The 16,551-nt window shown below is 48.2% G+C and overlaps 1 protein-coding gene across 1 annotated transcript in view; it reads right to left on the reverse strand.

The window, feature by feature from the left end:
• Positions 1-15,956, reverse strand: part of wdr18 (WD repeat domain 18) — a 61,073-nt gene extending 45,117 nt beyond the window's left edge. Inside the window, exons 1-4 of the mRNA XM_048975801.1 lie at positions 15,700-15,956; positions 14,590-14,700; positions 13,488-13,621; positions 5,235-5,376 (exon numbers count right to left, since the gene is read on the reverse strand). Coding sequence (XP_048831758.1) covers positions 5,235-5,376; positions 13,488-13,621; positions 14,590-14,700; positions 15,700-15,909 — 597 coding nt within the window. The 5' untranslated portion in view covers positions 15,910-15,956. The remainder of the gene's footprint in view (positions 1-5,234; positions 5,377-13,487; positions 13,622-14,589; positions 14,701-15,699) is intronic.
• Between the last annotated feature and the right edge of the window lie 595 nt (positions 15,957-16,551).

The raw sequence follows: 16,551 nt of genomic DNA on the forward strand, positions 1-16,551 counted from the left end.
CAAACAGCACAGCACAGCCTCGCCTTGCTTCCTAGGAAAAGTAGGGGACAGCTTAGCATGCAACTGAAACCCGGAACTCATGACTATTCTCAAAGACAACAGCAAACAGCACAGCCTCGCCTCGCGTCCTACGGAAAGCGGGGGGACAGCCAAGCGCACAACTCAAACCCGAACTTAGGATTGCTGTGGCTGGCGGGGATGGGGGAGATGGGAATTGACTTATCCTGCAGCCTAAAACACAATTAAGTTTGAGAGATGACTTAGACGGGGTAAGATATCAGTGTGTGGAGGTATCATGTTAGTATCAAAACTTTTCAGGCCTGACCTAGCCGCAACACACAGTACCTGCAGCAATGAGCTGAAATATCATGACCCCCTACACACAAAGCAAATAATGTCAGCTACCTTGTACCTGAACTGCAAACTGCCGGCACAGGTGTTAAGCTGAAGCTGCCCCATTGCCCCTTACCTATCCTTGTCAGAACATGCCGACCCCACAGGGGATGTCCAGTTCTATCCTGGCTAACTGATAGGAATTTGTAAATTAACTGCAAAAGATTAACCCCAACGCCTCTCAAACCAGTCAGTAAATCCCCTGTCAGCACCTCGCCTTCAGCACGACATATTTTACTTTGGGATGTAACTTTCACCATCAGTCAGTTTCTATCTCCATGACCTCTTCAGCCCAGTTTGCAAGCAGGCCCTGAAAAGATGGTGCCCATTAGATGGCGCTGCGTGGTAGAACTTTCGAAAGGAATCTATCACACAAATCTATCCCCACAATAATCAGAGCATATCACTAAGACACAAAAGACCTTGAGTCAGAACCTAAAAAAACCTCCACTCCATCCAGATCTCCAAAATCAGCATTTTTAGGAAAAAACAAAAAAGCCGAGATGTAAAGGTTAGTGAGGGAGGTTATCATTTCTCAGAAGCCACCAGATCAAGCAGGACCAGGTGCTCACAATGAACTTCTGAACCACTTCACTCCGGTAATTTCTTCAACACGCTCCTCAGACACGCAAATCATGGAGGCACCACGGCAAAAGGGGGGCGATCTGCATCAGCAGTACCATTCACCTACAGCAGAGCCCGAACCCAAAACCGATGAGGCAGGCTAACAGGCCCCAGGTCCGCCGACTGACACCCTTTATCACATCAACAATTCCCAGTTACCGTCCATGTAGAGGCATTAGAGAGACAGCCGGTCTGGGCAGAGTTAACATATTAACACCGCCATCGGTCAATATTCTTTAAAATCAAGATATGGGTCTGATGTATCAATCTTGACAATATTTTAACTTTATTAGTATTGAAAGGCAGCAGCACTAGAGCTCAAGGCTGGACTGGGATCCATTTGGCCCTGGACACTGGGGTCCCCCGGTGCTGATCACAGGTGTTTTACTGACCCAACAGGAAAATGCCCTGCATGCCAGACGGGCAGCCCCGCCCTGCTAGAGCTAAAGAAATGGCAATGAAATAATGGAGATGACTACATTAGACCATCAGCCATTTTGCATAAGGAAAAATGAGGGAATTCTTTGGCTCACTCACCACTTAGAAGTAGAGTTGCCAGTGTCACTCTGAAGAAATGAGGGACCCCCGCCCCCCCCCAGCCCCCAGTTCGTTCACTCAGGCCAAAAATAGGGGAAATGCATCTCATCCCAGATCAAAACAAAACACTTATTTTGTAATACAGGATGATCCCATAGAATATGGGATGGGCGAGATCTCTACTAGAGGGTTAAAAGTAGCATCCTTTTAATTCATCATTAAATCTGGTCAGCAGATAGATTCTTTTTTAATAAAAGAAAAGTTTTAACATCATTCCGCTGAGTTTCACAGCCATTGGTTATTGATATTGGTGAAAATTTCCAACTCAGTGTACCGTAAGTAGGTCATATCAAGGCTGAAAGTGAATTCCAGGCAAAGAAAAGTTCATTTATGAACTTCCATCCATCTGTCTTCTGTAACCAGTTGTCCTGTTCGGGGTCATGGGGGTACAGAGCCTATGGGCACAAGGAGGGGATGGGGCGCCAACCCACTGCAGGACAGGATATAACCCAGGATAGGGCGCCAACCCGCTGCAGGACAGGATATAACCCAGGATGGGGCGCCAGTCCACTGCAGGACAGGATATAACCCAGGATGGAGCGCCAGCCCACTGCAGGACAGGATATAACCCAGGATGGGGCGCCAACCCACTGCAGGACAGGATATAACCCAGGATGGGGCGCCAGCCCACTGCAGGACAGGATATAACCCAGGATGGGGCGCCAGCCCACTGCAGGACAGGATATAACCCAGGATGGGGCGCCAGCCCACTGCAGGACAGGATATAACCCAGGATGGGGCACCAACCCACTGCAGGACAGGATATAACCCAGGATGGGGCACCAACCCACTGCAGGACAGGATATAACCAAGGATGGGGCGCCAGCCCACTGCAGGACAGGATATAACCCAGGATGGGGCGCCAGCCCACTGCAGGACAGGATATAACCCAGGACGGGGCACCAACCCACTGCAGGACAGGATATGACCCAGGATGGGGCACCAACCCACTGCAGGACAGGATATAAACCAGGATGGGGCGCCAGCCCACTGCAGGACAGGATATAACCCAGGATGGGGCACCAACCCACTGCAGGACAGGATATAACCAAGGATGGGGCGCCAGCCCACTGCAGGACAGGATTTAACCCAGGATGGGGCACCAACCCACTGCAGGACAGGATATGACCCAGGATGGGGCACCAACCCACTGCAGGACAGGATATAAACCAGGATGGGGCGCCAGCCCACTGCAGGACAGGATATAACCCAGGATGGGGCACCAACCCATCACACACCACTCACACACACATGCACAAGTTCTTGTATTTTATACTGTTTAATCAAAACCATATCTTTGGCGACTCCAAACTGCTTATGACCCAGGACCAGCCCGCAATATACGGGGGTGCACGGCCATTTTGGAGGCCGCACCGTGTTTTGAGCTCCCGGTCTTACACAGGGCTCTCCTCTCAGTCAGTCAGGCGCTCTGGTAGCCATTCAGGAAGGAGGGGGTTCCATTTCCAGCACTGCTTTCAAGCAGTCAGCAACGTCGTAGCGCCCCCGGAGCAAAGGGCTGCTGCGGGCCCCAGTAATTACAGGGAATGCCTGGGCTGGGGCTGCATCTCTGGCTCAGGGCTGCTCTCCGCTGCCTGTTAAGCTAAGATATATTTACGCATGGAACAGGGTTCTGACATCAGCTCACATGATTTAAAACTGTTCTTAAAAGGTCAGCATGAACAACTGGAACAAGTTTTAAACCCTGAAGTAACATTTAATACAGAAATACACAGTATAACAGATGCACAGGAGTAAACGGCAAATGAGTCAAGGAAGAAAAAAAATAAAAATCAGCAAGCTAACATTTACAGAAGCAATGTAACTATTCACCCATCTTCCTCAACTGCTTATCCAGTGCAGGGTGACAGTGTGGCTGGATAGAGTGCAAGGCATTAGCGGGCCGGGGAACTGGAGGGCTCTCTCTGTCTCACACATACAGATACAGATACACACACACACACACACACACACACACACAAACGAGACAGAATTTAGAATTTGCTTCAGTGGTCCTTGTTAACACACCACAGCACAAAGTGCACAAATACTAAATGTATCCTCTGCATTTAACCCACATGTGCCAACGTGACATAGCAGGGGGCAGCTAATTCAGCGCCCGGGGAGCAGTGCTTGGGAGCGGTACCTTGCTCAGGGTACCTCAATGGTGCCTTGCTGGTCGGGGATTCGAACCAGCAATCTTTCAATAACCAGTGAGCTTCCCTAACCATTAAGCCACCAGTGCCCCAGATTGACACACACCGATATACAAACACACAGAGCGTAATTTAAATCAGGTTTCCAGCCTGCATGATGTTCCACAGGGTGAAAACAGACTGGAGAAGGGATTCGAACACCCAGCCCTGAAAGGGGGGGGGCGACAACCCTATGCATACAAACATAAATAGGTGCAATTTGTCTTAAGTACTGATGCAATGATTAAGACTAATTATAGATGTATTTTTTACAAGGTCGTTACCAGCTCAAAAGGACATCTTTAACCTCTCATAATTGTTTTATACTGAAACTAATTAATAAACAGTTTATGAAGGTTAATGGGATTTTTCAGCAGAAATCATAAACGGAACATGATGCTATATAATCTCCCATTATAACGAGTCTCGACACTATTCCTGGGGCCCCACATATAAGCACATTACACCGAGGGCCCGGTGCGTGACGTCACCGAGTTAGTGCCTCAGGTAGGAAAAGGCTAGGAACACACAGCAAGCCTGACATCTGTTCTTTAACTAAAGCACATTAAAAAAACCCGAAAGGTACTGGAAGATGGAGCAGGAAAGACAGAGGAAATGACCACAGGGCCAAACTGGGAGATCACTCTGGTGGCCAAGGGATTTGAACCGGCAACCTTCCGATCACAGGCACAGCACCTTAACCTGCCGAGCCGCACACCACCCTCATTATATTGAAGGATGTAAAGCACTTGCAGGGATCTCGCCTCACTGATTAATCCCCCCTGCGATGACCTCTGGCTGAATTCAAATGACACGACTACCCTTTGTCACAGGCGGCTGGAAATGCGCACAGTCACCCTGTAAAAAACGGTTATTAAAGGATCTTTAAAAAGTCCACAGAGCAGAAGAGATGCTAATGATCTGGCATCTATAAGAAGGGAAGCATTTTGGTTCATCTGCCGATAAGAAAATGCAGTAAAAGGCATCTTTCCAAAAGAAACGCAGAATTAAACAAGACATCATGATGAAATACAGGCCGGCAGAGAGAAGCATGCAGGTGGCCGCAGTGTTACCGGGTTTTAAAGCATCTACAGTAAGACATGCTCATGTTCGGACTAACATACCATAAAAATGTAAAAGGTTACAAAATCAGTACTTCCCCATGATTTGTAGTCCCATAAATATTAAGACCTCTTGGCGAGTGCAAAGAATTACAGAGAGCATAGTTAAGCCGGGTGTAATTGAAAATTTCCAAAGATCTAGCCTTTTTCAGGAGATTTAATTAGATGCACTCCGGGGTAGCTCACCGTCTGACACGCCATCAAAATATTAACGAGCGGCGAAGCACATCCCCCCCCGTCACGTTCATCAGCACGTGAGACGCACTCTGGAATGGTACAGCGTCAGGTGTGGCGGCAGCCTACCCACCTTAGCGGTCTGGTCCAGGGAGGCGGTGGCCACTCTGGCCTGGGGGCCCATCAGGCCACAGTGGATGTCCGTGATGGGGAGGGAGTGGCTGGTCCAGACATGCCGGGGCTCGGGGCTGGCTGAGGGGTCTGGCTGCACCACACTGCAAGACAAGGTCATGGGGGCTCACAGACAGGCCAGCACGTTCCAGCATGCACACACACACAGCCTTTGGGACACCATCTAATCACCGCACCATGTCCCTACACAGCCCCAGCAACGTACCATGAGCTACATCATACCACATCCAAACAACCAAGAACAAACCAAGCAATCGAGAACAACAAACACCTGGTTCACGTGTGCATGGAGCTGGGAAGGAGCAAAAACGTGAAATGTCTGGGCGTCCCTGAGGGCCGGACTGAGAAACACAATGAGAGAAATAATTCACTGTTCCTTCAGTAAAGAGGAAAAAGTCAGCTATATTTTATAAACTGTGAGCTATTCATCATACCACCTAAAGGCAAATTTGTTTTCAGGTGACTTACGAGAAAAGAGAACACAGACCTAGCAAGTCATTCTTCTACATCACGTACAAAAACAGATGGTTAATATAATACATATGTGAAATATGACATCAGTTTGGTTTTATAGTGGACGGACGGACGGACGGACGGACGGACGGACGGACAGACAGACAGACAGACAGACAGACAGACAGACAGACAGACAGACAGACAGGACAGACAGGACAGACAGGACAGACAGACAACTGAACGAATCATAGGAATGCAGGTCCAAGGACCATGGGAATCACCCTCCAAGTTTCCAAGAGCCAAATCAAAACCAGATGGAGTTTTCACATCAATTAAGGCTATTTAACAAGGATTATATCCCAATAGCGCCTTTCATTAATTACAGCTTCAAATGGTGACTCAGGTTATTTCTAGTTTGATACCATCAGCACTAAAAGAGATGGAGGAACATTAAAAAGCTACATTTTCAGAGTTTCTAAAAGGAGAGACGTAAAGCACAGGAAATCAAACAAGCGCAGTGGCTAGGAGGCACTCTGATAATACCAGCAAAGAGCCGTCGGACTTCGGTTTGCTTTTGGTCATTGGGTTCCGGAGGGCAGGGAGCTGGGAGGGAGCAAAAACGTGGACTGCCTGCCCCCCCCGCCCCCCCCAGAACTGGGTTTAGAAACACTGCCTTAACTGATCCAGAACCTTACCTACTGGACCTGCCTTATCTTCCCAGCTTGGTGCCAAGGCGAGAGATGAGAGTCCAATTATTTAGGTCTCAATTTCCATATTGATAAAACAAAAAAAATGTGAAGAAAACAACTGGCCCAAACTGAAGTGCCCTCTGGCGATATCCAGCAGAGCGCCACACGTACTGTGTCCTGGTCACCAACTCTGACTTAATTTGGTGGCCAATTACTTAAAGACCTAATTGTATCGACTGAGCTAATGGACTCCGTGGCTCATTTATCCTGACACACGTCCTGATTGGTGCTTATTTTCATTCTATTACATACATCCATTCCTCGAAATACCATTAAATCGCTGGAGTTTAGATTAAAAAATTTAACTTACAAGTAAAGCATAACAGTCCAGAATTCCATGAGGTGCTCAAAACTTTCAGCTTGGCCAGTAATCACCTCACACACTTTCTCCTTGACATGGAAGCCATAAAAATACTCACTCCACATTCATCAGGGATGCTGGTCAGATGTACAGAACACACAGGGACAGAGACAGCCCACAAAGACTACAGTAAGAACCTATGTCCTATTTTTTTCCAAATGTTGTGTTCATATAATATGAACATATGCAATCTAAAACTATCTACCTCAAATGTAGCTTAACCTGCTACCATTAATTATAACGGTTTACAGAGAAGTATCCAGCTGTAGCCAGGAGGCCAGTGGGATTTAATCTCAGGGTACGCCACACCCCCCAAACGGCGGTGAAGCTTGCCGGCTGAATGACGTTGCATCATTTTTTATTCTGTAGAAAACTAAAGATCTACGGGCCAGATTTAACACTGAATTATAAAAATGTCGCATGTGGGTACTTTGGGACTTTTTATAAGTGACAAATGACCTGAGTAAATCCCTCATCCTCCACTACAGAAAATGCCCGATCGCCAAATGCAATCCTCACCATTATTTCAGACATGAGGTTTAAAGTAAGAGAGTAAAAGTAAATGCAAAGGGAATGCAGTACGTCCGCAGTGTTACAGCTGCAGGCACCCTGGACGGAACCAGGGATGAAGTCATTAGCAAAGAGCAAGGTCAGCAAGCGACATCTGAGCCAAGAAGAATACATTTCTTACATTGGTTGATGAGTACAGGTTGGCAACAATTGATGTTTTTTTTTTTTTTTATCTCAATTAATTTTATCTCACTGTATTCATCACACAACAGGCCCTGAACCTTTGACAAAAATAAATAAATAAATAAATAAATAAATCACCTGGACCCGACGGGGAGGCAGCACGCGGAAGATGGGGAGCCGGCGGGGAGGCAGCACGCGGAAGATGTGGAGCCGGCGGGGAGGCAGCACACGGAAGAAGATGGGGAGGCAGCGCGAGGAAGATGGGGAGCCGGCGGGGAGGCAGCACGCGGAAGATGGGGAGCCGGCGGGGAGGCAGCACACGGAAGATGGGGAGGCAGCGCGAGGAAGATGGGGAGCCGGCGGGGAGGCAGCACGCGGAAGATGGGGAGCCGGCGGGGAGGCAGCACACGGAAGAAGATGGGGAGGCAGCGCGAGGAAGATGGGGAGCCGGCGGGGAGGCAGCACACGGAAGAAGATGGGGAGCCGGCGGGGAGGCAGCACGCGGAAAATGGGGAGCCGGCGGGGAGGCAGCACATGGAAGAAGATGGGGAGGCAGCGCGAGGAAGATGGGGAGCCGGCGGGGAGGCGGCACGCGGAAGATGGGGAGCCGGCGGGGAGGCGGCGCGCGGAAGAAGATGGGGAGGCGGCGCGCGGAAGAAGATGGGGAGGAGGCGCGCGGAAGAAGATGGGGAGGCGCGCGGAAGAAGATGGGGAGGCGGCGGGCGGAAGAAGATGGGGAGCCGGCAGGGAGGCGGCGGGCGGAAGAAGATGGGGAGGCGGCGCGCGGAAGAAGATGGGGTGGCGGCGCGCGGAAGAAGATGGGGAGCCGGCGGGCGGAAGAAGATGGGGAGCCGGCAGGGAGGCGGCGGGCGGAAGAAGATGGGGAGGCGGCGCGCGGAAGAAGATGGGGAGGCGGCGCGCGGAAGAAGATGGGGAGCCGGCGGGCGGAAGAAGATGGGGAGCCGGCAGGGAGGCGGCGGGCGGAAGAAGATGGGGAGGCGGCGCGCGGAAGAAGATGGGGAGGCGGCGCGCGGAAGAAGATGGGGAGGCGAAGCGCGGAAGAAGATGGGGTGGCGGCGCGCGGAAGAAGATGGGGAGCCGGCGGGAAGGCGGCGGGCGGAAGAAGATGGGGAGCTGGCGGGAAGGCGGCGGGCGGAAGAAGATGGGGAGCCGGCAGGGAGGCGGCGGGCGGAAGAAGATGGGGAGGCGGCGCGCGGAAGAAGATGGGGAGGCGGCGCGCGGAAGAAGATGGGGAGGCGGCGCACGGAAGAGGCGGCGCGCGGAAGAAGATGGGGAGGCGGCGCGCGGAAGAGGCGGCGCGCGGAAGAAGATGGGGAGGCGGCGGGAAGGCAGCGCACGGAAGAAGATGGGGAGGCGGCACGCGGAAGAAGATGGGGAGCCGACGGGCAGGCGGCGCGCGGAAGAAGATGGGGAGGCGGCGGGGAGGCAGCGCGCGGAAGAAGATGGGGAGGCAGCGCGCGGAAGAAGATGGGGAGGCAGCGCACGGAAGAAGATGGGGAGGCAGCGCGAGGAAGATGATGGGGAGGCAGCGCACGGAAGAAGATGGGGAGGCAGCGCATGGAAGAAGATGGGGAGGCGACGGAGGAAGGACATGAAGGAACAATAACAAAGTGAAAATATCATCAGCTTCCAGGTGTGTTCATGGCTCTCCTCAGGACCATGAGCTACCAGCTAAATGATCTACTCATTTCATTAAAGGAATAGCAGACATAAGAATGAGGCTTCATCTCGTCCTGCCTAGGAAATGACAGCTGCGATGATGGGCTGCTTTGGGAAGTGACCAGCGTAGCGGGATCGTGTTTCACACTGACCAAAAAGCACAGGCTTAGGACCCTCGTTACAGCTCTTAAGAGCCGAGACGTGCACAGAAAGACAAAGTGCGAGTTCAGAGGAAGTTGGGAGAGGGGTGGGGGGGGATTGGAAAGATAAGGCAGATGGGATGGGCAGGGCTGCTTTTCTGTTCTTCACGCTCGTGATAAGCGGATCTGGGAAACACCTGGCCCCATTCCGTCAGTCACACCACGCGTGCCATGGGTCTCAGCATCGCGGAAACACAGCGAAGGAAAAGGGAGCGAGCTGCAGCCCAGCCAACGCTGTCAAACACCACACGGGGGAATTCCACTAATGAACGAGGGGCCTGACCTTCCCAGAGATCCCCAGGGCCTGCCGCCCGACCCCTCAGCTCCGTCTGAGAGCCAGAACCCCCTGTTTGCTTCAAGCAATAAAATGCTTCAAACTCAAGCTGTTAAGCTGTAGCCTCCCAGCTTTAAGGGGGCGTCACTAATCGATTTTTTTGTTTTTCCAAAGGCTTAAATCTCGATTACCTTAAAAATCTTCAGATTCCACTGAATAAAACATGTAACTGCTTAGCATTCGATATTGGGCATAAGTAAACAGGCTCGCAAAAAAAAAAAAAAAAAAGGCAGCCTCCCTACAGGTCTAAATTATTCTTTCATTGTCAAGCAAAGAGCGCGTGCAAAAATCAAAGTGTCCGCTATCTGAGAGCATTAAGCCACAGAGCAGCGAGAAGCCCCCCTCCCCTACCTGGACAGAGGTTAGGAAACCTCCACATTAAAATGCATCATCCACTGGGCTGTATCATCTACATTTCCGCATGGCCACCCAGCAGGATTAATACGAATAAATGGCTGGTTTATACATTCAAAGAATTCTGCTTTTCATCTGGCTGAAATTTGCCTTCACGTTACCGAAAACACTTATCTCCCTGGTAAGTAATGTAAAGGACAGGGTAAAGCAGAGGATAACCTGTGTAGCTGTTGTCCTCGTTCCGTACCTGATTCTAGAGGAATGCAGTGCTTTCTCCCCTTCAAGGTCACCAGACAAACAGTGACATGGACTCAGAGACGTCAGAGACGATGGGTCTTAGAAAGGTTTCAGGTTCTGCAAATTCAGGATGCTCAGAGACACTGGCGGGCAAAACTGATTTGCTGAAGGTCACATGAAGGATCATTTTACTTCATTACCTGAAGGCAATACATCATTCCAAACATCCCAGAAAATTGCTTTAAGGCACAATACTATAAATTCGCACTGTGAGCCACTTAAATATGCATCAGGCTAAAGGGGCGCTTGACTTGGAGCCTGCACATGCAACCCAGGGTACACACTTCACACAATGATCGGGCAAAGCCACGAGCCCACAGAATGGTAGAGGTGTTAGGCTGGGAAGCAGCCTAACAACGTCTGAGCGCCTCGGCACAAATAACAGGACGCCAGCAGTGAGTCCGACTGCTGAAACCCAGTCATCCCCCAGCCATCAGGAGCTGTATGCATTAAGCTCTCCACAGACCAAGAGGTCTGCTTGACCCTCCGGATTGATCACGCTCTTATATTTGAAATCCGAGGCTTTGCTTTGAATTTTTCAGCACTTTCAGACAAGGGAAAGTCCTACAGAAAGGGTTCATCTGTGGACCAAAAACACAGCAATAAGCTGGAGATAAAGGGCTCGTCCTGTGGAGATACACAGCCAGGAAATGGAGGAGAAGGTGCCTGTTAAGCTAAAATCCCACGGTCTGAGACGGAGGACGAGAGGTGATTACGCCCTCCAGCAAATTACATTACACAGGGATGTGAGAATGACCACCCTCTCAGACGGCTAATGGACCAAGTGTCGGTAAGATTGACCCACACATAGCCAAGAGTGGGGTGCACACCAAGAGCATGTTGGGGGGCCAGCGGCTGTCCCTCACCGACCCCATAAATCAGAGAGTCCTGATGGGTCCCCAGCCCAGCCCGACCCGGCTCGTCCTGGCCCAGCCCAGCCCAGGTCTCCTTCCTCCCCGCCCAGCACACGGAAGAGCTTAGAGGATCTTCTCACCTCCTCCTCTCACCCAGCAAATGGCTCCTTTCATTTTTTTATCCTTTCTATAAGCGCCGTTTTGATCCTCTCCCAGCCCAATCCCCCTAAAGCCTGGCACCAGACACCCGTCTGCAAGGAGCCTGCTATTCCACACCAAACTCACACGGTTCTTCCATCGTGCCCAGGGCAAATCTTACAGTATTATATATTAATATTTCAATAAAAGCTTATTTTGCAGGAAACTAAAATAGCTGTCCTCCTGAAATTAAAAAGTCCCAAGAAAAGTCTTTAACCCACAATAATAGTTTTCATCTATTTCCCACAAACATTTATCCTCTGGACAGGAAACAATACATTAGACACACACACACACACACACACACACATCAAACCCATGATGCTGGAAGGATGGGGATACAGGGATAACCACAGCAGCAGCAGCACACAGCACAGGCTTCGCTCTCCTTACATTCTGTGTGTGATTTGGTCACATGACCATGCCACAGAACAGCTAACTGAAGTTTCACACACAACTTCATCCATCTTTGAATGAAACTGCTTGCACTCCTTTCCAAAGAAACATGATGTTGCCATTTCACTTTCCACCCACATCGATTCTGCACCATTAAGACTTTCCTGACTTTCCACATTATCGCTGGGGGCGATTTGCTCCGCACTCAGTGTTCTAGCACCGTGTGCAGCATAACAACCAGTGACATAAGGACATCCAGTTTACTGAGCTATATAAGCTATTAAACCGTGATAACAGGTAAAGATTAACTGCTCTGCACTAAGATAAGCAGGTGCTGGAACACCAGCACCCCACCACTGACTCAGGACCATGGCCCCGCCCTCGGACAGGGTGTTATGGTAGATGAATGCACACACAGGCACACCACACCAGCATTTCTACTGTAGCCAATGCAACATCTAAAAGCTTCCACAAAAAGAGCCTTTCTGCCTTTGCAAAAAAATAAAAATAATAAAAAAACACACCTCAATGTCATTTCTAGCAGAGCAGACAAGCTGCTCCGACATCCTGGCAGGCTTTAGCAGCACTACGGCACTGCCAAAGAAAATAAATGAAAAATGGAAGAGCCATGGCAGTAACACACTCTGTGCAGCTTCCTGCAGGCAGGAGAAAGGGCTCCAGGCTGTCTGAAGAGCAGCTTTGCAGGCCCGTCCTGTCTGTCCCGGAGCACAGGCGGGAGAGACCCAGGTACCGGCACGTCGGTGTGGACAGAGATAAAGCTTCAGCAGCCGCTGAAAATCCTCGCTTTTCCCACAGCTGAAAATTGACACTCCACTCCAAAACATTCGCTCTTTGCTTTACTCCCGAAACACTAAGTAACACTGCCACCTACTGGCAAGATGAGAAAGGGGCACCTTGCCAGTTTTGGCAAAACATAATTAAAACACATTAACATTCTGTACAAACAGCAATTAACTGTGTGAAGTTTATAATTGAACATAAATTGTTATGTAAATCTGTCAATGAGGACCAAAACCCCAAACCAAAAGCAGCCAAAAAGCAATCTAAAAGGTTACTAATTTAACTTCAAATTCATCCACCAAACTTTCATTAACAGTGAGGTCACACTTATCCATGCAAAATCACACTACAGACAATCTAGTTATATCAGTTCACCTAACCGCATGTCACTTAACTATGGAAGAACACCCATTTTAACATGGCACAACATTGAAACACACACAGACCCAGGTGTAGGAATCGAACCCACAACCTTCAAGACGTGAAGCTGTCTCATTAACATTAATTAGGAAGGATGACCTGGATCCTTAAGCACTTCTGAGGTTTCTGCAAACAGAAGTAAGACCAGAACTGCATCCAACAGCTCATGTGCCGCTGGTTTGTGGCTGGAGGCAGATTGTTTCTGTGCTGTAGGCACCATGTCACCTCCTTCTAACACTATAAATTATATATCTATCCATGCATTCATCCATCCATCCAGCAAATGCTTATGGTGGTCAGGGAATAAGTAGGTGTGAGGCAACAGAGATACAGACAGGGCCACTGATTACTTGAATTAGGTGGCTTCTTTATGAAGTGATGCTGTTACACAGCTTGCTTACTTTGTAATGCTCCACACCAGAGCCAGGCTGTCTTTGCCCCCGGAGATAAAGTGGCTGCTGTCATCGGTGAAGCGGAGGCAGGTCAAGTCCTGGTAATGCCGGGTCAAGATGGCCAGCAAGTTGCCCGAGGAAACCTGAAAAGCGCAGAGAACAATGCAGGACTGGCACCATAACCCACCGAACATTACAGGTGACGCCTGAGGACAGACAGACAAGCCATAATTTATTCATTCATTTTAGAAAGCCAATCATAAGCACTCTTGCATCTACAGAAGAATTGATATTGTCAGATAAATTAAAAATGAGTAATTTTCTGGCACAATTATGCCTCTAATGCAGGGTGCCTTGTGACTTATGCTGCCTGAGATAATCTCAACCCCCATGACCCAGTAATGGTTTGAAGGTGTATGGATGGATGGATGGATGCCACAATCAGAGCCAGACGAAATTTCCCATTAAGTACATTAGGCAACCGCTTGCACCCCCGAAAACTAGGGGCACCATGAAAACTACTCAGAAGTTACATTTAAGGGTAGAACATAATATGATCATTTAAATGATAGCAAAAAGACATTCGCATTTTTAGCAACGGTTTTCAAGGTAGACGAAGTTGCCCCCCATCCCGGCTGTAATGGACTATTCCACTTTGAGACTTCACGCAGCCCAGCTCTCCTTTAACACCAGAGGTTGCTGGTGTTTCACAGCCAAGAGAACCGGCGTAAGATAATCTAACAGAAGAAGCAAACGGCTCGGAGATACAAACCTACCATTACATCTCACATGTCTTTGTGTCTTTGATACCATCCCGCTAAAGTGATAGATAAACTATGAGCAGATGTGGAGACAGCAAAATTAAAAGGCTAACCTTAGCAAAAGAGTGAACCATTAAATGTCTTAAATATCACCGGCGCGATACCCCTCTCTCCTCACGATCAGTCGGACGATCAGCTCCTTAAAATAGCTTAACCGGCCCACGTATGGAACCCCTGCCCATGTCAGCCTAGAGACCACAGAGAAATCAGTTCACCCCTGGCAACAGTTTGCATCACTGTAATGTTCCGTTTCTGATACAGATGAAACAGGCATTTTTCACTGAGCCTACCTCCCACACGTAAATGGCTTCAGCAATCCCCGCCAACAGGTACAGGCCATTGGGTGAAGCAGTCAGGCATGTCACGATGCCAGGACATACAATTTTTTGCTGTAGTTGGTCCTGTGAATCATATAGAAGACTTTGTTTACAGTTTATACAGCAATATCTTCAAATAATTAGTTGTAAGCTGTACATAAAATATTTTAGAAGAGTTATGTAACATATATAACATCTAAAGCATGGTTTAGCACATAGACGTGCTTGGTAAGACTATACATTAAATGTGTAAAAGAGTTGTAAAATACAGCATTGTGCAATAATCTTAGGTAGTTCAAGAAAATGATTACGGCTATTTATCTTGGTAGTATGTGCATATTTGCTCAGAAAGAAAACTATTTTACATTATACCACATGCAAATTAATGGCAAAAAAATACAAATTAACAAGAATTTCTTCAGATCTCCACAAACTGACTGATAACTTGTTAGGTGGCCACTTAACCTTCGCTTTGGTTCCCAAACCTCTCCTTAGGGGGCACCTCAAGTATTCTACGTTTTTGTTAAATTATTCTGCCAGCTCAATAAATTAACTTTATTAGCCAAACCAGGTGGGGTAGTGGTCGAGTGAAAAAATACGGTTGCTGCAAATACTGTATTAGATATTTTGAAATGGCTAAGTTGACACACTGTGACAGCCATAATGTCATACTTTTACACCAACATAATCATTTAAACATAATTTTCTGTGACTGTTGCAATTTGAAAATTCATTCAATTCAAAATATAGCCGAATCCGGTCCTTTTCATATGTAAAGCATGACCGAAAGAATCAAAAATCTTTCCTGGACAACACATAACATGCCGTTATTTCACAGACATTTCGCAACTAAAATGAATTACGGACAACAAGAAAAAAATCGAACAACGGGCTGAAAGCACATTAATTTGGTTAAATAAAAAACGGAGAAAAAAGAAACACTGGTGTTACTGAGCTAACTCCGTTCCTAGATATTTTAGCTAGTTATTCATTTTAATTTCTGGTGGGGAAACTGCATTAATGAGAAGAGACGATATACTCCATGCACGTAGTTCCCCGTTCAAGGTATACAGAGTTAAGTACCTTTCTTTGTATCTCCCACACGTTAATAAAGTTCTTGCCAAGCTGAGCTCCCAGAATAAATTCACCGTTGAGGAGGGTCAAGGACCGGGGTGAGGAGTTACCACCCCTATAAGACAAAAGGTTGGTACCAGAGTGCAACTCAAACACCGCACAGTTCCACAGCTGGCTGGCAGAATCTGCACAAACCACGACCTCCATGGGCGCCGCCATGTTGGCTTCGACTTCGACTTCGAGCGGGGAAGACGCGCGCGGTGTCGTCACGAACCCGACTGCCGCGATGCGTTCTGGGTCACCGAGTCCTTAAAATAAGCCCTTTGTTGATGTAGTACAGCTGATTTGCACATTGGGATGAGTGTATTTACACTTGTCATAAAGATTTAAAGATTTTAATTATTTTTAAGCAGTTACCCTGGGAAAGATATTCACAGATATGTTGTGCGGCTACTTTAGGGCTTGTTTTCTCACGGGGATGCCTACAGACATTCTGCCCCTACAGTTAATCCATTCTGTCACAATTTATGGCAACAATGATTAATAAAACAGGCTGCGTGGACCACAGCCTTGCTTGCTGAAGGCTGGGCTGCAGCCTATAGAGCAAGGTTCTGTCAGCGAATAATTCAGCTGCATAATTTGGCTGAATGACAAATGACTTTCCATTAATGCATAAAATAGGCAATTAAATGTTACCTTCATTAAAAGTAGAGATTCACACCCAAGTGGTTCAACTTCAATGACAAAAAAATCTTTTAAAACTTATAGTGTAAGAATATTTTATTGTTTCTTATATACATACATGGTGTTTCAATGCCAAATGAAAGATTCTAATCAAGAGAAAAGCAAAGGCAATTAGTA

This window comes from Brienomyrus brachyistius, chromosome 15 (genome assembly GCF_023856365.1).
Source record: "Brienomyrus brachyistius isolate T26 chromosome 15, BBRACH_0.4, whole genome shotgun sequence".
Taxonomy (NCBI): Eukaryota; Metazoa; Chordata; class Actinopteri; order Osteoglossiformes; family Mormyridae; genus Brienomyrus; species Brienomyrus brachyistius.